At 48.7% G+C, this 26,212-nt stretch overlaps 6 protein-coding genes across 6 annotated transcripts; 1 reads left to right on the top strand and 5 right to left on the bottom strand.

The window, feature by feature from the left end:
• Window positions 1-1,481: 1,481 nt before the first annotated feature.
• On the bottom strand, window positions 1,482-3,605 carry ASPGLDRAFT_49881 (camp independent regulatory protein). The gene has a single exon (XM_022547196.1). It carries the CDS (start codon window positions 3,393-3,395, stop codon window positions 1,968-1,970), a length of 1,428 nt encoding a protein of 475 aa, XP_022398603.1. The 5' UTR covers window positions 3,396-3,605; the 3' UTR covers window positions 1,482-1,967.
• A 4,458-nt stretch (window positions 3,606-8,063) lies between these two features.
• On the bottom strand, window positions 8,064-10,572 carry ASPGLDRAFT_49880 (uncharacterized protein). The gene is made up of 7 exons (XM_022547195.1): window positions 9,656-10,572; window positions 9,422-9,610; window positions 9,201-9,376; window positions 8,984-9,156; window positions 8,680-8,936; window positions 8,512-8,624; window positions 8,064-8,456 (listed from the first exon to the last, which is right to left on the bottom strand). The coding sequence occupies exons 1-7, from the start codon at window positions 10,520-10,522 to the stop codon at window positions 8,183-8,185; spliced, it is 2,049 nt and encodes a 682-aa protein (XP_022398602.1). The 5' UTR covers window positions 10,523-10,572; the 3' UTR covers window positions 8,064-8,182.
• Window positions 10,573-11,502: 930 nt separating this feature from the next.
• On the bottom strand, window positions 11,503-12,024 carry ASPGLDRAFT_131760 (uncharacterized protein; the record flags this gene model as incomplete). The annotated part of the gene is made up of 2 exons (XM_022541072.1): window positions 11,503-11,799; window positions 11,851-12,024. 2 exons carry the CDS (start codon window positions 12,022-12,024, stop codon window positions 11,503-11,505), a joined length of 471 nt encoding a protein of 156 aa, XP_022398601.1.
• Window positions 12,025-12,270: 246 nt separating this feature from the next.
• On the top strand, window positions 12,271-15,914 carry ASPGLDRAFT_131717 (ATP-dependent RNA helicase ECM16; the record flags this gene model as incomplete). The annotated part of the gene is made up of 2 exons (XM_022541067.1): window positions 12,271-12,477; window positions 12,525-15,914. 2 exons carry the CDS (start codon window positions 12,271-12,273, stop codon window positions 15,912-15,914), a joined length of 3,597 nt encoding a protein of 1,198 aa, XP_022398600.1.
• A 4,149-nt stretch (window positions 15,915-20,063) lies between these two features.
• cwc21 (U2-type spliceosomal complex subunit CWC21) lies at window positions 20,064-21,187 on the bottom strand. The gene has a single exon (XM_022547194.1). It carries the CDS (start codon window positions 20,948-20,950, stop codon window positions 20,279-20,281), a length of 672 nt encoding a protein of 223 aa, XP_022398599.1. The 5' UTR covers window positions 20,951-21,187; the 3' UTR covers window positions 20,064-20,278.
• Window positions 21,188-21,989: 802 nt separating this feature from the next.
• On the bottom strand, window positions 21,990-24,754 carry ASPGLDRAFT_131369 (mRNA-binding protein PUF3; the record flags this gene model as incomplete). Its single annotated transcript, XM_022541034.1, has 4 exons — window positions 21,990-22,952; window positions 22,999-23,277; window positions 23,327-24,621; window positions 24,676-24,754. The coding sequence occupies 4 exons, from the start codon at window positions 24,752-24,754 to the stop codon at window positions 21,990-21,992; spliced, it is 2,616 nt and encodes an 871-aa protein (XP_022398598.1).
• Between the last annotated feature and the right edge of the window lie 1,458 nt (window positions 24,755-26,212).

Raw genomic sequence — 26,212 nt, 5'->3', positions numbered from 1 at the left:
GTTCCTTTCTCCTCCAAACTATCCTGTGTATTACTTGAGTATTGTGACGGCCTGATCATGTGCATACCTCTCACGTGCCTGGAAGCGGGGTTATTAGCCACGTCAACGCTCGAGGCCACATTCTTCCTTTTCCTTCTTTCCTCATGTTGATTATTCTCGTCGATAGCTACCTAGGTAGAGCACATGAGTTGATGTTCCATTATCCTGGCTGAGCTCCGTGACAAGTATGATTATGACTGTTGAAATGCTAGAAAAAAAAAAAAAAAAAAAAAAAAAAAAAAAAAAAAAGAAAAAAAAAGAAAAAAAAAAGAAAAAGAAAAAACCGCCAGTTTCGAGCCCCGAGTACCGTGTAGCTGGAGGAACTGTAGGAAGTAGAACTCGACGATGCAGTCGACGTGGGGGTTCATTCGATGGATGAGATTTGATTTCGTGTATGAGCATTATAGGTGTTGGAGATGCACTCTAGATTCTTGTCAAGATACTGCCGAGAATATATACATGGTTTTTCATCTTGTCATTTATATTGATTCCTTTTCTCCAACTTCGGTGCCATCATTCGAAATATAGTTACTTTATGGTAGAAAGGCCTGTCCAGCTAGCTCCCCTATCAGTCAAATATCTCTTATGCTGCAATCATTAGCCCAAACTCCAGAGCCCCAGACATGCCCGTCAGAACCCCAAAACTCAACTAAAATGCTCATATCACTACATCAGACAGGGCTCATGATTACCCCTGACAAATGCAGACTAGTAAAATATCCTACACAAATCTTCCCTCATACTTGTCCTCTGTTCTGACTTTATTCTCAGACTCCGGTCACTTGGTCTGCGTCGTCAGAATCAGAGATCTAGATAAATCTCCTGACAGACTACATACATCGTCGAACAATTCAATGGCCATTCCATTTTGTGATGTGTAGTTTTAGTTCCTGCATACAAGGATTGTTCTGCAGGTGTGTATCCGTTTCTTGCAGCTTTCTAGATAGATACTTTCTTTCTATATGCGATGAGATGAGCTATAAGTATAAGTATGGCCATAATATTCTAATCTAGTTCTCTACATCAATTTGATTGTGAATCTCGACATGGATTATTCTATTTGCGTTCATAAGACGTAGTTGTCTGTAGTAGTAATAGTAGTAGTAGTAGTCGAAATCTGATACTTGATACTTATATTTACCGCGCGTCTATATACTTTCCCACCTACCACCAGAATCTGAATCTGAAACCGAACCCAAAGCCAAAACCAATCTTACACTTGCATATCTCAATCAAACCTAACTAATCTAACCTAGATATAAATAAATAAAGCCGTCCCAGTTCCAACGCACCGGATACATTCAAATCATAATAGAGTTCCGAATACCCCGTACCCCGTATGCTGTATAACCATAACTGTAACTATAATATAATGTGGTGTCTGCAGAAACCCACCCTGTACAACAGATCGAAAGCTAATCTCTGAAGAATGTAACATAATATGCACGTGCAGGGATTCATTGCAGCTACGTACACCACACACCACCACACTACTCGGGATATAAAAACTGACAGCAACCCAGTAACATAACATTCAACTTCCATGTACACCACGCTCCTCTGCTTCACTTATGTATATAAGTACTAGCCAGTAACGGTAAGAAAAACAGGCAAGAAAATAAAAATAGAGAGAAAAAACAGATAACCGCCCCAGACCGAACCGCCCAAACCATACCATTGCTCATAAACGCGTGAAAATCAACATACAAAGAGAAAGGAACGTAACCGCCAGACATTAGTAAACGCAAAGGGGTGTATGCGGTAGGTCGAGGAAACAAGACAGAACAAAACAAACAAAGAGGTATTGCAATCGTGTCATCATAGTAAACAGAGAAATTCGGAGACGGACGCGGTCTCGCAGCCATAACTGCGCGGCCAATATGCAGGTCTATCCCAAGAAAACAAAACCGCCAAAAGAAAGGAAATGATTAGATCTGCGGTTGTGCGGGCGCGGTGGTGGTCCACGGTGAAATCTGCTGGGGATAAGTGGCATGTGCTCCCGGTGCAGTTGCGCCCATGTAATATCGGTTATCGCGTGCGTAGTATGGGATCGACTCCCGACGGGGAATCGATGGGTCGAAACCAGCTACACCCCGGGGCTCCATCGATGGGTGCGACGCTTCCAGCTGACTCGCGAGACTGAAACTTCCACGGGAATAGCTGGCCGGAGTCGATGGGTCGATCGGAGAGGTGGCATCGGTGGCCACGCTGCGCGAAGAGATAGACGCATTACGGTAGGCAGTCGGGCTCTGCTCAGACTGAGACCGACTCCGATCGCTGCCCAGGGAACTAGGAATAGCAGTGTTCAGAGCTGGTGGCATGGACGAGGCCAGCGGGTTATAGCTAGGTGGCTCAAAAGCGGTTGTGGTCGCATAGGGAGCTCGGAAAGGTGGGGGGTATTCTTCGGATTTGATGCGTGGTTGTGCTGCGGCAGGCGCAGGCAGGTACGGGTTAGGAGCCGGTTGAGCAGGAATCGGTCCCGCCATCGAATAGCCTGCCATAGGGGCCGGAGGCGGCGGGTGCGCGGGCGCATACGGATTCGGATGCATGTAAAAGTCTGTGTGTGCGGTAGGTTGGATAGCATAGCCCGGGGGCGCCATCATCGGAGGACGGTAGCTGTACATAGCATGAGCGGGATCGTTGGGATTGTCCATGCTGTTGGTCTCCAAGTCATCGATAGGAGCGCGGAAGCTTTGCTTCTGAGTCAATTCCATGCGTGGACGAATGTACTTCAGAGACTCGACCAGCGATGGAGGGCTCAAGACACCGCGCATAACATCATCGACACTGTAGTAAGACACGAGGTGGTGCGTCACACCGGCAACGGTCACACTCATAGTCTTCTTCACCAGCCCCGAATCCTTGAAGCCATACGAATCGACAAGCGAACCGACCAGCGCTCTCTCCACCTCCGACTGATGTGTGCGGTCTCCTCCAAACGGACCCGAGGACGAAGGGGATGGGGAGTAGCTCGGGCCCGTGGTCTCATGGCGGGGATAGGGCTCGCCAGGCCTGCTGGGGGGTACTGGTCGTCGGTTGGCCTTCTTCATGGCGCGCTTCTTCTCACCCGGCGGGAAAGGCTTCTCGAGTTCTCGGTAGACGAGGAAGTTGCCAAGAATCCGACTAGGACTCCAGGTCACGCCGTCGGTCCATCGCTTGATGCCAGACGAGTTCTCCTCGTAGATGAAGACGCTTCCACTGCGGACGAGATGACTGCGTTCCCGGTCATGGGGACGACGCGGGACATGGTGCAGGACGCCGGTCAGACAGGCTTCGAAGAGGACCAAGGCATCTGTGGTGGTCGCAACATATCCCGTGAATGTGGGCTCCAAGACCGCAGCTGTACTGTTGACCATGATCTCTGTTGTTTGTGTTGTTGTTGTTATTGTTGCGAGAGCGTGTCAGACTAGAAAGAAAACCTAGGTGCGAGCAAAGGTTTAAGGTAATCGAGCAAGGTTGAACCGCCGCGGACCAAAGTTTCGTACAACGCTGGCTATACCCGGTCGAAGGAGTCGAGCTCTCCAAACAAAATAAGGTATATAGAGGAAAAGCAAAAAAAAAAAAAACCAACACAGATAGATGTGAGTATCGCGACCGTCGAGGATTGGGAATTCGACGGAGAGTAATAGGTATGGAGGAAGGAAAAGGAGAGGGGAGGGGAGTGAAAAAAAAAAAAAAAAGGAAAAAAAAAAAAAAAAGAGGGGACAAGAAACCTCCCGTGACGACAAGCAAAAACGAGACCTCGAAATGAATGAGTGACAAGAACTTAGGAGGAGCTTTCTCCCTCAGATCAATCTAGATGAACCCGCGGAACGAGGTTATTTGGAACCTGGAGGAGGGAAAAACACGGGTGGACCACTCTTTGGACGATCCGGTCTTTTTTCTTGAACACAAAAAGTGAAAATGAAGTTGAGAAGCAGAGAAAAAGAAGAGATTATTAGAGGCTTATTAGAGAAAGAGGAGAATAAGAACCCTCCCAACTGGATCTCCAGAGCTGCCCTATAAACGCCCGGTTCGACTGGCCCAAAGTGGATGAATGGAGAAGATCCACGGACGAGAGTCGGATCGCTATACAGTGCAGTGCAGTACAGTACAGTACATACACTTGACTACCACGAGTGATTTTTATTTTTTATTTATTTTTTATTTATTTATGAATATGCCTAGATTAACATGGAGAATGAGAAATAATAATTATAAAAGATGCAGGGACGTTTCTGTAGGCACCTTCCTGATGTAGAGCGTATTACCGTACCATACGCTACTTAATAATAATCTACGACTAACTAGTCGGTGGATCAGAGCATCATCATTAATTTCGTCCGCATCATAGACTATCGGGGGAGCGGAGGGAGCACTCTGTACGCAGTGCTGCGTACAGAGTGCTCTTGATTAGAAGAGTACAGAGTACTCTGTACTGGTACAAGGTACATAGTATGTACTCTGTAGAGTGCATAGTAACATATCTGTTGAGAGAAGTACTGCATGAATATGCAGCTTTAGTCGGCAATAGTTTAGGAGCGGGATTTGCAGCGGGGGATCTTGCCAAGTACTCCATACTGTATGTTGTAATAGTACAGCCACACTGGAGAACTATGGTATGATTTTACTACTCTAATTTGCTCTTTTCACTCTACTACGGAGTACTCCATACTATCCCATTCACTCCCATGCTGTATTGTACGTACAATACATACGTACGGACACCAGATGGCCCGTGATGAGGCGCTGACTAAGTGGGGCATCTGACCGACCAACCACGGATCACCTGACTGGCCATGTACGTGCATTCACGTACGATACACGATCCGGTTGCTATACGGAGTACATATACTCCGTACTCTGTATACATAGTAGATTATGCTGGTTGTATGGAGAAGCGGACATAGTCTACTCTATATCCGCGGAGTTGCTATTGAACCAGTACCATACATTGTTATTCTACCAGCCACTAATGGTCAAATTGCTCACATCCTGATTGGCAGTTGGTACAATACGGTAATACCATTCGTAATTGATGTCAGGGGAGGGGACAGTGCGCATCCGCGTGTCTCCGTATCTGTAGATCTTCCACTGGTCCGTTCGTATAATACGTACAAAACAAATACATATGTACTGAGAATGAAAGATTAAGTTGCCAGGTTAATGTTAAGGGACCGTTCCTTGAGCTTAGGACTGATAAACCTTCGCGGGAGATCCTCAGCAGATCCAGCAGTATTCAATTCTACAGAGTACGGAGTACATATGTAGTAGAGTACGGCAAGGATACTGCGAAAATGAGAGAGAACCATGTGAACACAATTGATAAGAATACGGGGCATCCTCAGTGAATACGGACTACGCGAGAGGCATTATCTACACGGAGTGCATACTGTACAACCATAGCATGATCCGACAAAGTGGATGAACAGCAGTTGGTACGTGCTTAACCAAACTCAATTCGGCCACCGACCCCTGATTTCATTGTACACTTGTCCAGCCCAAGTAAGAAGAAGCATAATCATAATCCGGAGAACCAGAAACAAGCGCCTCTCTCCGTCCCAAGTAAACTCCGTAGACGCGGTGTTCACTTCGGGTGCCAACTCCATTGCCACTGACTGTGTACTAGTGTATACTAGTGTGTTACGGTAAATACGAGGAGTACAACTAGATCAACGATCCACCATTGTAGTCGCCATGACTGGACGGATTCTAGACCCTGACGGAGATAATCGGGACGGAGAACCGGGAGTACAAACTACTCCTACAGAGCTACTCTGGAGTAGACGTCAAGCCGCGTTTAATCCATGCACGCAGAAAGAGCCATAACAAGCAAGGAGATGGATCTGCATCTTCGCCAACAACTCCGTACAAATAATAATACTACGGAATACTCTGTACGTACTAGTAGTAATAATGGTGCGCGCGTCTACGCATGGACTCATTCCCCCACTAAAACGCAGCCCTCTAACTGGCCACCACGCCGACATTCCCCCGCTTGGCCCAGAGACCTGGGCTTCATCGCCAGTGCGTCTACTGTCGTGATTGGATACTTTCCGAGGCGCAGATCAGACCGCACAGATGGTACGGTTATTGATACGGTACTTGCTGGACTTACTCTGTGGCGTTGTTAATACCGCAATCCAGGCGATCTTTTTTGCCAGGTGGTCATTTATTGCATGCGGGAATCCTTTTCTGGTAGGAGTCGCTCCTAATCCGAGGAGGATCTTAATTTACCGCGATTATGGTCCTTCCAGCCTCCTTAGCCGTACGGAGTACAGTCTACAAACATATATGTACTCCGTACTCTGTACAGTGGTGGATTAACACACATGGTGCCCCGCCATGTCTGAAAATTAGTTTTCGGGCCCGGACTAGTGGCCTCCAGGAATGTGTTTTCTCGCCAATTTGCACTGAACACGTTTTAGTGCTGATAGTCTGGAGTAGCGCGGTGATCTCCATCTTTACAGCCTCCTCCGGACTAGAGTAATAATCACCATGAAATGAAATGCACCTACCGCACCGGCACGTTCGCTATCATTACCACTCTCGGTAATACCATTCATTCGGTACTTGGCGCATTGGCCAGAGTCAGTACAGAGTACTCCGTACTTGTAGAGACCCGTATGTGATAGGAGATACTAGTGAGTACAGAGTACAACCACACCGGATAGAGTTTAGAACCATGTGGCATGAATAAGATCTCTGCATTGGTATGCTGTATGCTTGGTACGGAACTTGCTCTGTGCAGCCGGAGAATACGGTCGACCGCGCTTCGTAAGTGCTGTCGTACTCTGACTCAGTGCAAGGCAACCTGATTATTATTCTACTCCGGAGTATGTATTTGGATTGTCAAGGCAATTGAACTACGAAGTAGTACGGAGAACTTTGTCCTATAATGAGTCGGATTTTACTAAGAGTCACCATCCTCATCTCACACTACGTACAGCCCCAATCCGTGTAACTAGTACGTACCCACAGACACAGACACACGACAAAGTCAATCTCAATCTACACCTACCCATGTCAACATAGCAGATCCAGTTCGCATCCGCATCCGCATCGAATAACATAAACACAAACATGACATACAGTTATCTGACAAGTCACTAACCTTATTCCCCTCCTGTACATTATGGGGTATGAAGGTTTGAATCTTCCTGGAAAACCTTAAGTATATACATTAAGGGAAAAATATGCTTTATATTGCTTTTTTTTTTTTTTTTTTTCCGTTTGAGACTTTTGAGTTTGTGTCGTTTGCGGATGAACTCTGGTGTCAGTGTCTGTCAGAAATGTGGTGTCAGGGATATATCAGTGCACTTAAGCGAGTGTGTTCGATTGATTGGTGTGCGGGATGGCGTGTGGTTGGATGCTGACAGCAAGATGTGATAGGTAGTAAGGCTTTTGTTTCAGGTGTCTGAGGACTCCACCCTGAGTATGGTATGAATTTATTCTTTGGGCGATTATTCAATCTACCTGTACATCTACAAGTATATGCTAGTAGTAGAGATAATGGTGAATGTATTGGCCATGCATGTGATTACTTTCCTCTTTAGTCACTACACATGCTTGCACAGTTCTGCTTATGCAGTACATAGTACACAACACCCCTTCCTTAACCAAGCCACAACGCCACGATCCTTCAGTTGCGTAAGCGTGATATCCAGATCACCGCATCCAGTATCCAGGGATAAGAAGTCGTTAGCGAGAACATAGCATCCATCCCGTTTATGTTAGGAGTCTGTCTAGATAAGCCGTTGGCGCTATACATACTTGTAGCGATCAAGCCACGGAATAGGGTAACTACTTATTTATCGAGATAAGCCAGGAATTGACGTGTGTGAGTTAGGCGCGAGGGGGTGATTACATGTGGTAGCCAGATGGTTTATCGCATTCGGAGGATTGAGGGTGGAGTGGAATGTAGGCAATCTGGCATTGGAATGCACAGGAGGGTTATCGGTGTTTTTGTGCTGCGTTAGGTGGGCATTGGGTCTTTTTGGATAACAGCTGGTGCTGGTGCTATTTTAGACGGATCAGAGAGGAGATAAGTGTTTTCGCTTCGGAATTCTTTTTGAAATGGGATGCCATTATCTCATACCAAGTTCATGCTAATGGAATGTGCGTATGGATATCTATGCTATTACGTTGTACATGAGTCCTCACATCAAAACCCAAACCCAGAACTCATACCCTCCATAAAATACCACGGCTTCAATCGAGCATCACCCTCATACTTCTTCCCAGGAACACTCATAGGAACAGGCACTGTGCCGCGGAAGACATCTAACATCCCGCCGCCCTCTTTAACCTCGTCATCGGGTTTCTTTTCGGACTCGGAAACAGGAACGATAACCCCGCACTCCCAGTTCCGGCAGTTGAGTTTTGGGGGTTTGGGGTTTAATTTGATGGTGCTGGTGCGGTCTTGGACGAGGCGGCCCCTGTTTAGTCTTGTTAGTATGGTTATGTTGAGTTGGTTGTGGGAAGGGGAGGTACCAGGCACTCTCTGATAGATTGGCGCTTCCGATGTATGCCCATGCTGGACAGGTGCTGCCGCTGGTGTTGCTATTCTGTCGGGATATCGGTTCGTCTGGTCGTACGTACATAATCTACCAGCATCCATCCATTAGCACTCCACTTCAAATCAGAGGAATAGGAAAAGACCTTATTATGCATCAAAAGACCCCTCCTCGCACTAGCGCAATCCCGGAGTATGCCGCTCGGAAACTTGGGCCCATTGAACCAACTCGACTGGAAGCAGATCGTGCCGGCGGAGTTGGGGCCGCCATATGTTTCTTTCACGGTTTGTTCAGAGGGGAAGTACACCCGTAGGCGATCGTCTTTCCATTCGTGGGTCTTGGAGTCGGGGGTAGATTTGGATTTGGTGGCTCGCGCCGTGTATTCCGTAAGACCGTCGTCGCCTGTTTGTATCAGCATTGATGTCGTGCAGGAGGGTTGAAGGAGGTACCTTGCGCGGCGAGGTAGATGGATCGGAGAAAGTCGTCGTTTAGAGATCCGAGGGAGGAGGTCACGTAGTCAATTTTCAGCGGGTTAGAAGTCCGTAATCCTAACGAGTTCACGGCTCGTCCTAATCCACAGTATCCTGTTCGTCGCCAGGACTCTCCCGTATGCGCTCCGCCGCTGCAGTTGTCAGTATTACCCTAGACAAAAGGGGATTGACCTACATGGTATGCACAAAGGCGTATTTAGCCGTCTGGCTAAAGTCGAAATTGTCGAGCTTGGTGATGATATTGTCGTGCAGGGTGCTAGCCTTGAGAAAGTATACCAGCTCTTCGTAGAATGCCATCTTTGTGTCCTCGTTGCCGCTGGTTTTCTTAGGAAGGTCGATGAGGAAAACGGACTACTTCATTAGCAGCGAACAGGTGGGATATCTGAAGTGGCGTACGTTTTCCATTGTTCCACCGTGTCCCCAATCGAAAGATGTGAGATTCGCAGTTGGAACGACGATCCGAACGTATCCAGGATGAAAAAGTAGCATGAGCTTTGAATGCATGCAGTTCACCTGTCCTTCCATGGAGGGGAAGCACAATCGCAAATTTGGCATCATAGCCGTTTCAGCCTCGTACTGTCGTCTCTACTTCACGTTAGCACGTTCTAGCATGTTGGGTGTCCAACCTACCGTCGACTCTTCTTTGGCCTGCATAATCAGTAGAAAGCGCGTCTTTTTCGTGTCAAGGTTCGAAAACACCCAATCCATGTCCCACATGAACGAGCTCAGAACGGCCAGCTCTAAGTCTGACGCTTGGAATACCTCGTTGATTTTGATATCGTCGCCTGACCTCCGAGCATTGGCGTTCCACGTTTTCTTGATCGCGCCGGCAGGAAACTGAACGCAGGGTGTGGGCGTTGGGGTTTCGGCACTTTTGGCCTTAGGTTCCTTGCGAGGTTCTGGTTTGGGGGTAGGCGATTTGCGAGGACTCTTAGTGCCTGGTCTCTTGCCCTTTGGAGACTCTGTTCGCGATTGCTTTGTTTCACGCTGATCTGGCGAAGTGTCTGCTTTTCTCTTCGCAAGACGAGCAAGACGCTCTTCCTCCATTTTATTTCGATCTAGACCCATTATTCCTGTCGAAGATGGCTTCTGTCCTTGCGTAGGCTGTTCTTCCTTCTGAGCTTGAGACGGTTTCTTGTCACCCTCAACAGAAACTGGCTTAGGAGAGTCGCCCTTCTTCGTCGACATTTTGACAACTTCATCCCCATCACTATCTTCGACCTTCTCTGGTGCACTCTGCATGGACATCTGTATCGCTCTTTCCAAGTCTTCATCATAATCGTCCCCATCTTCAGTCTCTGATCCAACCACAGACTGAGATTTTGGGTAGACTTCTACCACTTCATCCCCGTCATCTGAGTCAGCAGTCAGATCGACGACATCTTGTTGCTTGGAAGAAGTAGGATCGTGCGAGCGTGCAGAGCCCTGGGAGTCTTCTAATGAAGCTGCAATAGCTGCTATGAGCTCTGGATCATCCATATCGTCATTGCCACTCATCTTGCTCGGCCGTGGCTGTTTCAGAGGATGGAATAAAAAAAAAAAAAAAACGCGCAATTTTAGAGAGCAACAGGAATTTGAGTAAAAAGAGCTCACGAGTTCTGTGTGGAGAAATCTGCTACAAAAGTCGGTAGTATATGAGAAGTCCTGTTTATGATAAAACCACCGCGACGACGCGTATAAGAGTCGCTCAAGCGAACGCGGTGATTTCCAGGGATATGAGAAATCGAGTAAGTTGTAGACTCATTTACAGGGCCTCATAAGAAAAAAAGATGGAAAAAGATAAGGATAGAGTGAATCGATGAATGACAGACGCCCTGGTTCCGCCATGACACGTGACCGCGATATCCCAATTAGGGAATGCGAATACAAACACTCATTTTGGATTCCTATACAGTAGAATGTGCCCCAAAAAACTAGCTAGATGCGATTTGTTACGGTCTCCTCCATACGGATATTTCAGGGTTTTAGTGGATATTTCATTATTCGCTGTAGCGTTCAGTTGTGCTCAATATATCAGTGCTGCTGTGGTTCAAGTCTCCTTTAAAGAAGCTCTTAAAACGTAGGCTTTCCCCTTGCTCTCACATGGTTTCCCAAACATTTCCCAGTTGAATCAGTTTTCCAGTATTCCTCAATCCCCTGGTGTAATCTCACGAATACTGGAATGATACTTATGAATGGACCCGACTAACTCCCGATCTATGCGTGTAGATGGATCGGTTCTATTCCGTCTTGGAACCAAGGAGAGCAATGATGCCGTCGGCGTAGCTAGCAACCTGCCATGGTTGCTCCTTGACAGTTTTCGTTGCAGGAATGTTGAGACTCGTGGTTTCAATGAGTGAGCCCGTTACGGTGTTCTTCGTAGGTGTTTTCATTTTCCATCTTCCTCGGCCAGCTCCTGTGCAGTCGACAATATTGGCGAGGCAAAAATATCCAACGTCAACCATATCCCACCCATTACTCGTATCTGGCAAGGTCCCCTAGACGCACTGAAGAACAAGCTCAATGATACCAAAGAACACGTCTCGATCAGCCTCAGCAGTGTCCAATCCCAGCCCGACGATAAGTAACCTATTCTCATCAGGCGACTTCGTCACGATGGCACTGGCAATTTGACGAGCATATAGCTGACCAATCGTCTCCTGCCCAGGGACCCGACCACCCAGAACCGAAGTCGCAGTCAGGTTATTGATCGGAAGGAGACTGTCCTCGGAGGAATCGGGGATCATGTGGAATCCCTCTGTACCTGGATTTTTGTTTTCCAGGGGTACATGGAGCTGTAGTTTGTTAGTCATTAAATCACCGCGATGACAGGACAGAGCACGCACCCAATGAGCTAGACGACCCTTCTGGGAGATGGTTACGAGGATCTTATCGGCGAATTCTATGTAGACGACCTCTGTTTGGACGCCATTGATGTTGCCAGCGGCCTGCTTTGTAGTTGCCGGAAACGGAAGGTTCAGAGGCTGCTGGAGTTGGCTGAGATCAAATGGATCAGACATAGCGGTAGACATCTTTTCGTTTCCTTTCTGGACTGCAGACAGAATAGTGGGCTGGCATGGAGGGGATCTTGTGGTATCCAAAGGCGGTAAGTACACTACAGACCGCTTTTCGGCAGTATATTACCGCCGGGCAATGCGGCCGATTTTTTTCTTCATCCAAGATCTTATCTACAAGATTCTTTCGCAGCGCTTTTATTTTTATAAATTGGGCCTCTTTGTCTTGATAGAGACAGAGAATCCGCCATAATGCCCAAGTTTGTCCCTCGCCAGCGAAAGCAGAAGCACAGACAGAATGAGGCCGCGAAAGCTGCTCCGGTAGACACCAATGTCTCCGAAATCCAGCCCGCCTCCAAAAGTGAGAGGGAAGCGAGACGCCAAAATCTCAGAGAAGAATTGAGATCGCAACATGAGCACGTTTCTGCTAAGAAGCAGAAGCGTCTTGATAAATACATTGTATGTGCGGTTGATCTGATCTGAAGGATATTTCTAACACCGCGCAGGAAAACAAACTCAAGAAAGAAGAGAACCTCGAACTCTTGAAGAAACTCGCGCAGCAGAAAGTCGATACCTCCAGTCTTCAGAGCTCTAGAGAGATTGGGAAACGCAAGCGACAGGATGACTCGACGGCCAAGTCCCTTGAAGCGAATGAAACTCCCGCCCAACGCGTCCAACACTCCCAACACGACCTCTCCGGCGACGAAACAGACGAATCGGACCTCAAACTTAAAGCAGGCCTGGCGATAGAAACAAGGGTTGAAGATGAGCCGAAACCGCAGGAGCCAGCAGTAATCGGAAGTGGATTGAAGCGCCCTCTTGAAGTCGGATCGGACGGATTCCCATTACTCAAGAAGCGCAAGCGGGTGCCAAAGGTAAAACCAGCGGCTGCAGCGGAGGAAGTGCCATGGGAGGGATTTGACTCTGAGGAGGAAGAGGATAGCGATGATGAGGAAGATGAGTCGGATAGTTCCGAGGGCGAAAGTGAAGATGACGAATCAGAGGGCGACGAGGAGGGCAGCGACGAAGACGAAGACGAAGACGAAGAAGAAGATAACGACTCGGGCTCAGATGCTCCACCACGCCGGTCTGCGTTCAAAGCATGGGCACAGCAAGTGATTAATGAAAACGTGGGATTCACACCGACTACAGGACCGGTTGAAGTACCCGAAGTGCCGGAAGCATTTGAACCTCCACGCAAAGAGGCGAAAAACACAGTCGAAATGGAGGAACCCCTACCCGCCGAGCTGCAAGTCACGACAGGAGACCCCAACCGGAAAGCCTTCAGTGTCCCAGTTGATCGCCCGGAAGAGATACAAAACGCACGTTTGGGATTGCCGGTTGTGGGTGAGGAACAGAAGATCATGGAAGCCATCCACAACAATCCAGCCATTGTCATTTGGGGAGCTACTGGTAGTGGTAAAACGACGCAACTGCCGCAGTTCCTGTTCGAAGCTGGCTATGGCAACCCCGACAGCCCTAACCCAGGCATGATTGGCGTGACTCAGCCTCGTCGTGTCGCTGCCGTTAGTATGGCAAAGCGCGTTGGCGATGAGTTGGGCCAGTATTCGAAACAGGTTTCTTATCAGATCCGGTTCGAAAGCACAGCAAGCAGCAAGACCGCTATCAAATTCATGACCGATGGTATTTTGCTCCGTGAGATTGCGGAGGACTTTGCATTGCTCAAATACTCTATCATCGTCATTGATGAAGCACACGAGCGAAGCGTCAACACGGATATTCTCATCGGTATGATCAGCCGTATCGTGGAATTGCGAAAGAACATGATGCAAGAGGACCCATCTGTCAAGCCATTGAAACTTGTGGTCATGTCTGCGACGTTGCGAATTTCAGACTTCATGCAGAACCCAAGCCTTTTCCGCCATGGGGCACCTCCTCTCGTTCAGGCTGAAGGCCGTCAGTATCCTGTCACTGTACACTTCGCCAGACGAACACACCGTGACTATCTTGAAGAGGCATACCGAAAGGTATCACGGGGACACCGGAAGCTACCACCTGGAGGCATGCTTGTGTTCTTGACCGGCCAGAACGAGATTAGACAGGTCTCCAAGCGGTTGAAACAGGCATTCAAGCCTACGCAACGGGGTGAGGTCGCCCAGGCGAAGGTCCAGATTTCTGCCAACGATGCCCCTATCGAGGCTGAAGATATGGAACTTGGGGCTACAGAGATGGCCGCTCCGGGCAACATGGAGGACGACGACAGCGATCTGGAGATCACTGGTCTCGACGATGATCCCGAGGAAGACGAAGACTTCAACCTGGGTGAGGAGGCAATGGACGCTTCAACAAAGGTTCATGTGTTGCCACTGTACTCGCAACTCCCTACAAAGGAGCAACTCAAGGTGTTTGAGACTCCACCGGAAGGCTCACGACTCATTGTTCTCGCGACCAACGTGGCGGAAACCAGTCTTACAATCCCTGGCATCAAGTACGTGTTCGACTGCGGACGAGCCAAGGAGAAGCAGTACGACCTGTCGACAGGTGTGCAGCGCTTCCAAATCGACTGGATCAGCAAAGCCAGCGCAAACCAGAGAGCTGGTCGTGCTGGTCGTACAGGACCCGGTCACTGCTACAGACTCTACTCGTCAGCTGTCTACGAAGGCGAGTTTGCCGAATACACTGACCCAGAGATCTTGCGGACGCCAATTGAGGGTGTCGTGCTGCAGATGAAGAGCATGGGTCTTCACAATGTCATCAACTTCCCGTTCCCTACACCCCCCAGCCGTCAAGGATTGGCAAAGGCCGAAAAGTTGCTGAAGAACCTTGGAGCCCTCTCGTCCAGTGGCCAGATTACCCCGATTGGACACCGGTTGTCCACCTACCCGCTGTCACCGCGATTCAGCAAGATGCTGCATATCGGTCATCAGCATGGTTGCATGCCCTACGTCATTGCGCTCGTTGCGGCATTGGCGGTGGGAGATCTGTTTGTGCCGGGGAATCAAATTGACCCAACTCCATCAAAGAAGGAGGAGAATGATGACGATGACGAAGACGTAAAGAAAAAGAAAAAGGTGTACACAAACCAAGACCGTCTAGAAGACACAGCGCGGGAACAGCGCCACAAAGACTTCTCCCGAGCGCACCGTCTGTTCGGCAAACACGATGATACCTCAGACAGTCTGAAATACCTCTCCGCCATCTGCGCCTACGGCTACGCATCCGACGGCGATGCCTTCGCTGAGCAGATGTTCCTCCGTGCCAAGGCATTCAAGGAAGCAACCCAACTCCGCAGCCAACTTACCGACATTGCCCGCAACAACAACCCCGGCATCGTCCCCGCCTACACACCTCGCCTTCCTGAACCATCCGATAAACAAATCAAAGCTCTCAAGCAAATCGTCACAGCGGGTTTCATCGACAACATCGCTATCCGCGCAGACCTCGCCCCGGTCCCGCCGGAGATGCACCGTACCCCGAAACGCGCTATCGATGTGCCCTACCTCACCCTCTTCAAGTCTCGCGAGGGACCTGCAACAGAACTCCAAGAGAAAGCCGTCTACGTGCACCCTACTTCGCTACTAGCATCTCTCTCTCCGAAGGAAATGCCGCAGTACGTCATCTACTCGCATCTGCAGCAGTCCGCGCCGAGCCTTGTATCCGCGGACCAGACACCCAAGGTGCGGATGTATCCGCTCGTCGCACCCAGTGGGTTGCAGCTAGCTGCGATCGCCCACGGGACGCCGCTGCTGGAGTACGGAAAGCCGATTGGGAAGATCGAGTTGTTGGAGGGAAGCATGCCTCCAAAACGGGCCTGCTGGGTTGTGCCGTCGCTGGTAGGCGAGGCGGGTGGTATGGGGTGGCCGTTGCCTGCCAAGAAGGTAATTCAAAAGAAGGATCCCAAGGGAGGATGGGTCATTGAAAAGTTTAGCACTTAATTGTACATAGTATATAGATTCTGCAATTGATTGATACCTAACTATGGACATAGATCCTGATTCGGAGCAAATTAGCAAACCCTAAAGCGCTTTATGCATTTATCGAAAATCATATTCAATAAACCCCTGATTCTGAAAAACACCATTACGATATTCTTCCAGGTGATCTCCAAGCGGTAGCGGTCCCTGGTCTTTCAAGCCTTACCCCGGTGGATGGTGTGAAACAATCTGAACCATGTTCTTTTCAATGGACATCAATGTCATGTCTCCTTAGTAAACTGCACGATCAACCTATCGATCAGTACGCAGCCGACGGCACAGGAGCATTAGTGGAGGTGAAGAGCACGGCTTTGATGCATCCGTCTTGGTGATTACTGACAATTTGCCGATGTTTTGCAAGCAACTAGTGTCTGCGTCGAGTGAGCTATGCAATGGTGTACACTACGGCAATAAAGCCGAATATGGACAAAACGATGAGGCCTGCTAGCCTCCAGGTGTGCGATCGGGTCGGCAGCACGCGGAGCAAGCCGCTGAAGGGCTGGGGACTCATATCTGGCTGTATGATTCATATGCGCGGTGGAATTTCCAATAAGGCCCTAGGATCAGGAAACCAATTTTCGGTAGGTGCATATCGCATCTTGCACCCCTGCTAATGTCGCACCCAGGAAGAACTTTCCTAGGCTTTTTTGCATTTGTTTATCAGGGGACCTGGTACATAAAGGGGCGAAATTGCCATGATCCTATCCATCCGCACCATTCTGGTGGCCCCAAATATGGTACCTGGTACCGTCATAACAATTAATATCATGATTGTGTTGATCTGGCCCTTAGACTGGTGTATTTAATTGAACACCTCATCCGCGCGAAATCAATCCAGCCAGCACCTATAAAATTAATATCTTCGTAAGCGACAACGTGGAACAGGATAGCAGACGGCGACAAGGACGTATACTGGCCCAGAAAGGATTTGATCTGTAAGATACATTATTCTTGCCCTTATGGATGATCTTACGGACCATTTCACTCGAAGCGAATGCCGTCAGTAGTCGACATATTTGTTTCCTGTGAAGTACTATGTGGGAGAACGAGGCCATTCCTCCCAAGGGTGCCTTTCGCAGCTGGAGAGTACCGTCAGAATTGTCCTTGTTGTTAAAACCCAACCGTTAGAAGTGCTCTGCAGGTTCATTCATGTACCGTCCCTTAGTTAAATCCACTTAGCTTTAGCTTCTAGGGCCAGTAATCCTTCCATCGACCAAGCCCGCTTCCAGTGGGTGAAGCCCACACTGGTACGTCAGAGAAACAAGATTGTTCACGGGTTTTGTAGTAATACGACTTGATCTTTATGTGTCAGTAAAACAATACCCTGCCCCGTGAGCACTTTCGTATTGCTATTCGACTGTAGATTAGGATAACCGCGATTTATTTGAGGTAAGGTAAACGCGGGGACCTCTTTGGATCCGTCTGGACTTTTGTACGCGATGTAGGACCACCAGCGAATGGCCATGGATAATGATCCCAAGCCAGAAAATTAGGCATCGCGACTCACAGCCTGGATTTAGCCTGCAAAGAAAATGTACACTTAGAGAGTCACCTCCGTGAAGCTAGCTTCATCCTGTTTTACCTTGATACATGAGGACCGGGATGGAGTGGAGGTGAACATTTGGCGAGGCCGAGACGTAGGTGGCTAGCGTGGGTTGACATTGTGTTCACAATTCTGGGCGGATGGTGATCTTGTACACGCAACACAGCCATATAGTCCATTTCTTTTCTCTATGGCGTGCTCAGCCAATTTTATCTGTGGTATCGACTCATTCAGGAAGCTATCCTTAAAGCAGTACATTTACTTTAGGTGCTTTTCATCTGTTTCTTCAATGGGCCCCCGGATTTTATTTTCATCATTGAAGAGGATGCCCTGAGCAACTCCGCATTCCTCTGTCACTCTTTTCATCAACTGTGGGGAGTTTCGGAAGCAAGTCTGGCTTGAGCGTTTGCGACTACTTGTCCCAAGGTGAGCATACAAGCAGTCCCCTCAAACGGAGTAACCATATTTTCGTATCAAGGCGGAGCTTGTAAGTTTTTCAGACAATCCGGATTTAAGGACTATGCTGGGTCGTTTAGGGTTGTGCCGGCTGATGCTCCGCCTGCTATCATGAAGGCATCATGTTGATCACGGCAACCTCCGTCCTCTACCCAGGTTGACCCAGTTGGGATAAGGTATTTTATCAACCATATCCTGTTCCTTTTGATGGTGGAAAAGTCCCATAGTCCGAGTAAACTGCTGATCGAGATGTGCTATATCACGCGCAGCACCGTAGCGCAGTGAGCGATTGCTATTCTTCCAGCGACACCTGCAATTTGCGCTCTCTCATCACGGTGCGTAGACGATCCTGCAATCTATTGGCTTGTATGAGTCAATCGGTGTTGTGACTAATTGCTTCATACGGCCCCTTTGACATTTTGACAGCTGATGTATAGAAGGTGTGTTCCTGCGATCGATCTTCCAGGGGCACACTCTCAATACATGCTGGGCATTTTTGTGATTTAACATATTGCACCACTAACACGTCTGGCTCTTTGTGGTAGGTATAGCCAGCATCATCTACTCTGGCTGATTTGGTCCGGATCAACTACCCCATCAATCTCAAGACGTTGGTATTCGGCACGAAGAATCATCCAGGCTGTCTGTGACTGCTTCATGATTTGAACAATCCGAGAATCATGCCACGTTTATAAAGCTGCGTGCAGGTTCTATCTTGCCGAATTCGTCCAAGTATATTCATCCTAACATCAAACCAGAAGATGAATCCTTAGTTCCTGACTGGTACAATGGCAACGGTATCGCCAGCGGGAAAGATACCATATATACCGTGACATGAACGTGCACAGTTTCTAAATCTTCTCATGTGCCTCTTTGCACGGTTGTAACCTCGGGGATCACAGTCACCAGCTTTCTGTATGCTCGATCATGGATTGGGTGCTATTAGCGTCAACTCTACCGCTTCTTGCAGAGCACTGACTCTTGGATCTGAACAGAGAGAAACCAGGTAGCTATATGATTTCTTGTTGATAAAAAATTTCGAAATCAGCGCTTAGAGGAGCGATATATCTGGCCCTTTCTGACAGTAGCGAATCACTGGATCTCAAGGAATGCTATTTGCGCTTGTCAGTATCTTTACTAGGACAATTTTTGTAGGCCTTTTGCCTTTGAGCTCCCAGAGCTTATAGGTTGTGTTAGCCTGTCATCGAAGCAAGATATACACATTATCCGCTGCTGTTTAGCACGATGTAAATCATATCACACACAGGGAACATCCTATGTAAACCGTGATATGGAGGTTCTCTAATCATTCCCTGGATCAGTTTGGACATTCTGACGAAAAGCTGGTCGTCAATTGAAAATGTCTTCTTCCCTTGAGCCCCCAGAGCTTATGTGTTCTGCCATTGCGTTTAACACTATCCAACTCGACATCTCTCACACCAAGCCCTAGACGTTGATTGGTGCGATATAAACTGGTTAACCCGCCAATGCTCATATAGACAGTTATATAACTTTGTATTATTATCCAACCAGCTTGTGTGGTCGCTTTGGCATCGTGTGAACGAGTCAGCCTCAACATAGAGTTATGCTTTCAAGCCCCCAAAACTTGTGGCTTCCGTATCTATACTGATCCTGAGTTATACTAAGGTATTTCGACGTCGTTGACTAATACGATATAAATAATATCACCTGCAGAACAGACCCCAAGTCACCGCGGTGCAAGGAGATATATTGATTGTGAAGGCGTTTCACCTTCGCTTTAGCTGCGAGGAGACTTGAACATGTCCTATGGGGGCCCAAGAGGTCTTCATAAACTCCTGGGTCGTTTGTCGGATCCATGAGGGACAACAAGGATTGGTATCTGATAATAAACAGTGCATTTTCGAGCATCTCATTATCGGAACCTTGAGACTTAGATGAAACATGTAAACACCTATTTAGGATAGATAGATAGATAGATAGATGATCGTTTGATTTCAAACTCATGGATGATAGAATGGATTACGGGAGAGGAAGAAGAAGAGGAAAGATCTACACCAGACGAAGTGGGAGAAGAGAAAAAGAAAATAGAAGAGAGTGAATGCCCTGATATTCTCAGAAACGGTTACTGTCACTGTCAGTCCCAATGATAGAGCAGGTCATCTACAATCTACTCGTAGGGCTTCTATACAGAATCACATCGATTTAAACGGCACCCATGCCAATATCTCATTCCATCATTCCATAAAACAAATGCAATGCATACACACATACAAAACCAACAAACACCAAACGCCATATCCATCCCTAATCCACCCATCACAACCCATCCCAATCCAAAATCCAATCACCTCCTTCCCTCCCTAGCATCCCTAGCATCGCGGGCATCCCTCCACCCACTAGAAATCTCCCCCGTCTCCCTATCCTCCCTAATCCCCAACGCCTTCCGTAACCGCTCACTCTCCTCGATCTTCGCCTCCGCCAGCTCATGCACCTGATACGCCTTGAACTGTTTCTTTTCTTTCGGTGCAGCACGACGACCGCGGCGGTCACGACTATCAGAGGGCGCGTTGGCTTCGTCGTCTAGTTCTTTAAGTAACTTCTGGCGGAACGTTTCGCAGCGTTCGTCGATTTCAGCGTCGGATAATACCCTCTTCTCGTTGTCGTCGTTCTTGGACGTCTCCCCTTCTTCCTTATCCTCCTCCTCCCCCTCCCCCTCCTCATCACCACCCTTGCCCTTCCCACCCTTCTTCCCCTCAGCCAACTCTTCCTCAACCCTCTCACTCTCCTCCTCCAACCTCTCTCTCTCCTCCATAACCCTCACCTCAATCCCACGCAACCGATCATGTTCCAGAATCTTCCTGTCAGGTTGTCTCTGTTTAAACCCGCCGTCTTCAGAGATGGGCGGGTATGGCGCGCCGTAGCCCGCGTTGCGCGGCTTGATGAAGGCGTGGTTGCGCTGGACGTAGCCGGATGTGCCGCTGCCGCGGGGGGTGGTTAGGCCGACGTTTGAGGACATGCCGTTTTAGGGGAGAGTTTTTCGGGGGTGGTTTGGGGATGAGGACCGCTGATGATTCTTTGGTGGTTTGGTGGATGGTGGTCGGTTGAGGTCAAGGTGAGTGGTGCTGGTTTAGTGGGTAGACGGTGAGTGTTTCTCGGTTGTGAGTAGATGAGGCCAGAGAAATGCAGATATCTCCAGAGGACGTTAAGTTCAAATGATAATGGCCTGTATGAAACAACAGACACCGATGTAGTGGCAATGACTACGGAGTAGAAACCGAAGCTGTCTGCAAATAAATCGCAGTCGATCACGTGGCGATAACGATAACAGACTTGGCCGTATTCATCTAATCAACCTTTTGATTGCCACTTTTACGACGTAAAATAGCAACTACTACTACTACTACTATCAACCTTTTGATGTAGTTACTTGTAGTACTCCATTGTTATACATACTTGTAACAACATTACATCAACGATCCTCGATCAACTATCTAATAACACACCAGAGAAGAGAACTATAAACACAAAACAGTACAAGCAACATTTTCAATTGATTTCACTGTATACCATCATGTCTCGTTTTCCACGGGATTTCCCTCGTATGTTCAAGGTTCCCCATTCTGTACCCGTTTCGAAACCAATTAAACCATAAAAGAGAATCCCAGCAACCGTTCGCCGTATCCCTCGTTGGACATGATAGACTGAATTATGGAGACGTGCGTTCATTTCATCACATCAACAGAAGAACAAAACAATCACATGAACAGATTAAAAAGGTTGGTGAAAAGGGGAGTCGAAGAAACAAAAGCAATAAGTGCACGGAAAAGAAAACATAAAAAAAAAAAAAAAAAAAAAAAAAAAAAAGCCAGGTAAGCCAGCCGTCATCCTATGTTACGCCTGAATGCAATTAGGCGGGTGAATCATATATCCCTTGGGATCCCCTGTATGTATACGCCCGATCAATGTAAAACGTTCGGGTACAAAACACAAACATAAAAATAATAATGGGTAAATATTTCAGCAGAAAGGAAGAGTGTTGTGCGCGGTTGAGCATGCTAGTTAGCACCGGTAATTTCGACCGGAACAGTCGCGTCAGGAGTAGTGGCCTCGGAGCTCGATGCCGATGTCACCGTCGTCCGAGCAAGACCTTTGGAGTCGGTTCCATTGCCAGTCTGCGAGTCCGTTGGAGGAGGCGTAGGGGGCGCTGCTCCGACAGACACTTGACCGTTTTCCACGGCCCGTTTCGATGGTTGAGGAGAGGACTTGTGCGAGTTCGGTGGTGTGGTGGACGAGGTAACATGCGAGAGGGCGCTGCTCGAAGGCAGACTAGGGTCGAAAATGAGTTTCTCGATGGCGACGATCTGCTTGCCGTAGCTGTATTTCTTCAGCTGACTCAGCAATGGCTTGATCTGGTCAATGAGTGCCTCTTTCTCGGCGCCTTGGAGCTGAGTGAGAATCTTCTGGATAACGTAGTTTCCATATTGGTCACGCATCAAGCCAAGCAGTGGGCTTTCTCCTCTTTCATTGGGCAATGTGAGCGTGTTGATAATATGCCGACGCTGCGACTCTTCACCGAATTCAATACTCTTTTCGACCACGTTACTGGCAAACTTGTGTTTCGAGAACATGAGAAGCTGCGAAACCACAACGATGATCATGCGCGAGCGGTCCTTCTCCTCTCCATTTTCGATCACGTGCTGAATGACGTAGTTGCCAAACTGGTCGGGGATCAGGTTGGGCGTGCAAGCGTGCAGTTCACCCAGGATCGACTCGCGGTCTTCCTCCTCGCAATGCTCAAGCATGCGCTGGATAACCCGGCATCCGTATGGATGTGCGGCAAGTCGGCTGACCTGGCCCTTGAACGCGTTGATGATGAACTGTACGTAGTGAGATGGGACCCGCTCAATGGCCTTCTGAATGACATGGTTGCCGTTCTGGTCGCGCACACATTTCAACACGTGGTTTTCCAACTCTTTGACCATCGATGCTTGCTGGTCGGTAAGGATGTGCTCGAGAGCCTGTATGAGTTAGCGACATTCTGCGGGGTTGTGGCAATGTACTAACCTTCTGAACAACACGGCAACCATACATCTGAGTGGACAGCGCAAGCACATGTCCCTTCATCTGGTTGGCAAGAATCTTCTTCTGCGTCTGGTTGCCATGCTCAAACAACTTCTGAACAACGTAGTTCCCAAACACATCGGTCATCAGCTGAAGGCAGTTCGGCTGGATTTCACGGAACACCTGCTCCTTCTCATCGCTGTTCGCGGTTTCCAACTTTTGCTGGATGAATCGGGATCCGTGCTGGTCGCCACTGAATTCCACCACATGGTTGTAGATGTCCTGAGAAGTCAGTGTCTGTCAAATCGATTACATCATTTGGAAAACTCACCTTCAATTCATAACGTTTGTTCCCCTTGCTGTTGGCTCTAAACTCTTCCAACAATGGACTGCGCACAACCTGGGACAAATCGTTCTCTCGGGTGGGTCTGGGGGCATATGCTGCTGGCCCGATACCTGTCAGGGGAGAAGCGGGATAGTAACCCGCCAAAGGATTCATACGAGTAGCCTGGTAATTTGCAAGGTCGTATGCGGAAGGGTATTGTACGCGGTGTAGCGGGTTTCCAGGAGACACGAACTCAGCCTCGGCACGTAGTCTGCGCTCCAAGGCGGCCGCCTGTCCTTCGGAGAGACGGCTACCAGAGGCATTCCGGAAATGAGGACCAGCTAATGATGCGCCGTCCAGTCCGGAGTAAAAAGGACTTTCCATGCGAGTGAGCTCGGACGGGGAAATACCACCGCCTTCCATGCGTGCCCTGTTGGCCGTTTGGTAAGTGAGAAGGTCTGCCGCACCGTCACCCATGTATCCTTGAACGGATTGGTAATTCCCCTCATCGCCCGCAGCCTGGGGATACTTGGAGCGGGAGACACTCCCATCAAACGAGCCGTGGGGCATGTAAGAGGGGCGTTGGGTCGGAAAGCCACCATCATTGAGCTGAAGCTTGCTTAAGCCTGCATTCAAGTCCATAGAGCCACCCCCTAGTCTACCATCAAACCCTTGGTTTTCTGATTGGAATGACGGGTGTGAAGTATGCGTCTGTCGTTGGGAGGCAATCGATGCCGAGCTGTGGGGCATATGACTGTAAGGGTTCCGGGGCAGCTGTTGAGCTAGGGCGTCGGGCAATCCTTGGGGTAAGGACGACATGGCCATGGACCCGGTCATATCATCGCTCGATGTGTCCATGCCGGGTTTCATCTGAAATCGCGGGCCCACTGGGCTACCACCAAAGGCGGACGAGTTGACATTGTGTCTGGCATCGCCATTCCTGAAGCCACCGAAACCGCCAAAAGAAATACCATCTGTCGAAGGAGAGATTCCATCGGATGCGCTGTTCAGGTAGGCCTTGTGGTTTGCTGCCCCTCCGGCACCCGCGATTCCAGAGCGTGGCAGGGAGAAGTAGGAAGGGGCGTCGGCCGCCTCAGATAGTGCCGACGCGCTTCGATCGTTAGGTCTGGCTTGCACTGGCGATGTATTCATGGCTGTCGTGCCTCGGGCCAGGGATGATGATGTGTTAACAGTGGTCCAGGGAAGGTTGGGACGCGAAGTCCATCCATCTGATTCGGAGGTCGACAACAGTGACCCGGACCCTGACTTGCCTTCAAAGGCTGTTTCTGCGAGATGTTGATCTACATGGGTTAGCACCTTGGCACTCGGCGGAAAAGTTAGAAAGGCGAACTCACCATCGAACCCATTTCCGAGGTTGTTGTCCCCCCAGATGTTGCTGTTCCATGCCTTGCTCCCACCAAAACTCTTCGCCATAGTAGACCGGTCGTTGCTCATGCCAGAAGAACTGACGTTTGTTCTGTTCGCTCGCACCTGCACCATTGTTAGAAGCGACTCAGTGTATGATTCCAGTGAACTGCTCACATTATGTACGGAGGTCGCATTTGCAGCCATGGTGGACGCCATTCCAAGACGAGAATCCAAGTATTTAGTCAAGTATGTACTCGAATGGGAAGTATTTGCAGGTAAATGGCGGGAGTTTGTTGGTATGTTTGGACCAGGCTACAACACAGTCGACCTGTTATTTGCAAATAATCACCAGGCACCCGGCAAGGCGTAATCCGTACACGGAACGGAAGAATATAAAACTGAATCGACAGGCCACACTGTTAGTTCAGGTCATCAAATGCTGGGTTTGAACAAATGAATCAAGTAAAGTCGACTTACCAAGGGAGAGAATAGAAGGATAAACAGGAAAGGGAACGGATGAGAAAGAAAAAGAAGATGTACGGAAGAAGGTTGGTCCCGATAAAAGTAGGAAGAAATAAAGAAAACAGAACGAGGCTGACAAGGATATTTTCCGTCACGAGCAGCAACGGCGCCTGTCCGACAGGTACAACAAATTATACAAGGGGACCAACACAAAGGAAGGGATAAGAGAGCGAAGGGAGAGAAGGAATCGAACGGTATCCGACGAAGAGAGACGAGGGAACGGAAGCTTGATAAGAGAAGCGAAGCAAGCAACTAACACCGAGCGTAGTAATAGCGGTCGAAGAGACACCGAAGAATAGGAAACGCAAGGTGACAGGAATTGAGGATACTCAATGTCGGTTCTTTCCTCTTTGCGGATCAGACGCTAAGAAACGATCTGCCAACGTGTGTAATGTGTTATATCAAACAGCCTTGTATCGCAACGTTGTTACGCTCCGTGCATGCTCCAGGAACCCCGAGTCTCGCAGATCACCGTCATGTGCCGTTGCCCAGGGTCGACTCTTAAGCGGAGGAAGGACGAGCGAAAGTGCGTGTGCGTATGGATAATGTTATACAGCAGACTGACAGAGAACGAGCGAGACGCGGCGTGGTGTGTAAAGAGAGCGAGAGGGTGTTTTAATCAGACACGGTCGTCGCGGCAAGGGATGGGAGAGGACGAAGGAAGGAGGTTGTGGTGGGAGTAATCGACGAAAGAGAGACGGTAGGAGGTTGGGAAGAATGCTGGTATTGTTGAATCTGTGTTGCGCGATGATGGGAGATAAAATGAGATGGAAGAGAGGGAGAGAGAGAGAAAGAGAGGGAGAGATCGGACGGATGTCAACGAGGAGGAAAAGGAAGAAGAGGAGGAGCAGTCATCCAGTTGTCACACAGGGAGGCGGCGGGCGGTAGAGAAAGAAAAGTGGTGGTAAGTAAGATCAAGTGGTAAGTGGTGTATGCAAGACAGGCAAGTCCAGATGAGCTGGAAGGTTAAAAAAAAAAAAAAAAAAAAACAAAAAAAGCTTT

The sequence above is a fragment of the Aspergillus glaucus genome (genome assembly GCF_001890805.1).
Source record: "Aspergillus glaucus CBS 516.65 unplaced genomic scaffold ASPGLscaffold_17, whole genome shotgun sequence".
Taxonomy (NCBI): domain Eukaryota; kingdom Fungi; phylum Ascomycota; class Eurotiomycetes; order Eurotiales; family Aspergillaceae; genus Aspergillus; species Aspergillus glaucus.
Note: the sequence above shows the minus strand (reverse complement) of the source record. Positions and strands in the feature narration are given on the sequence as shown.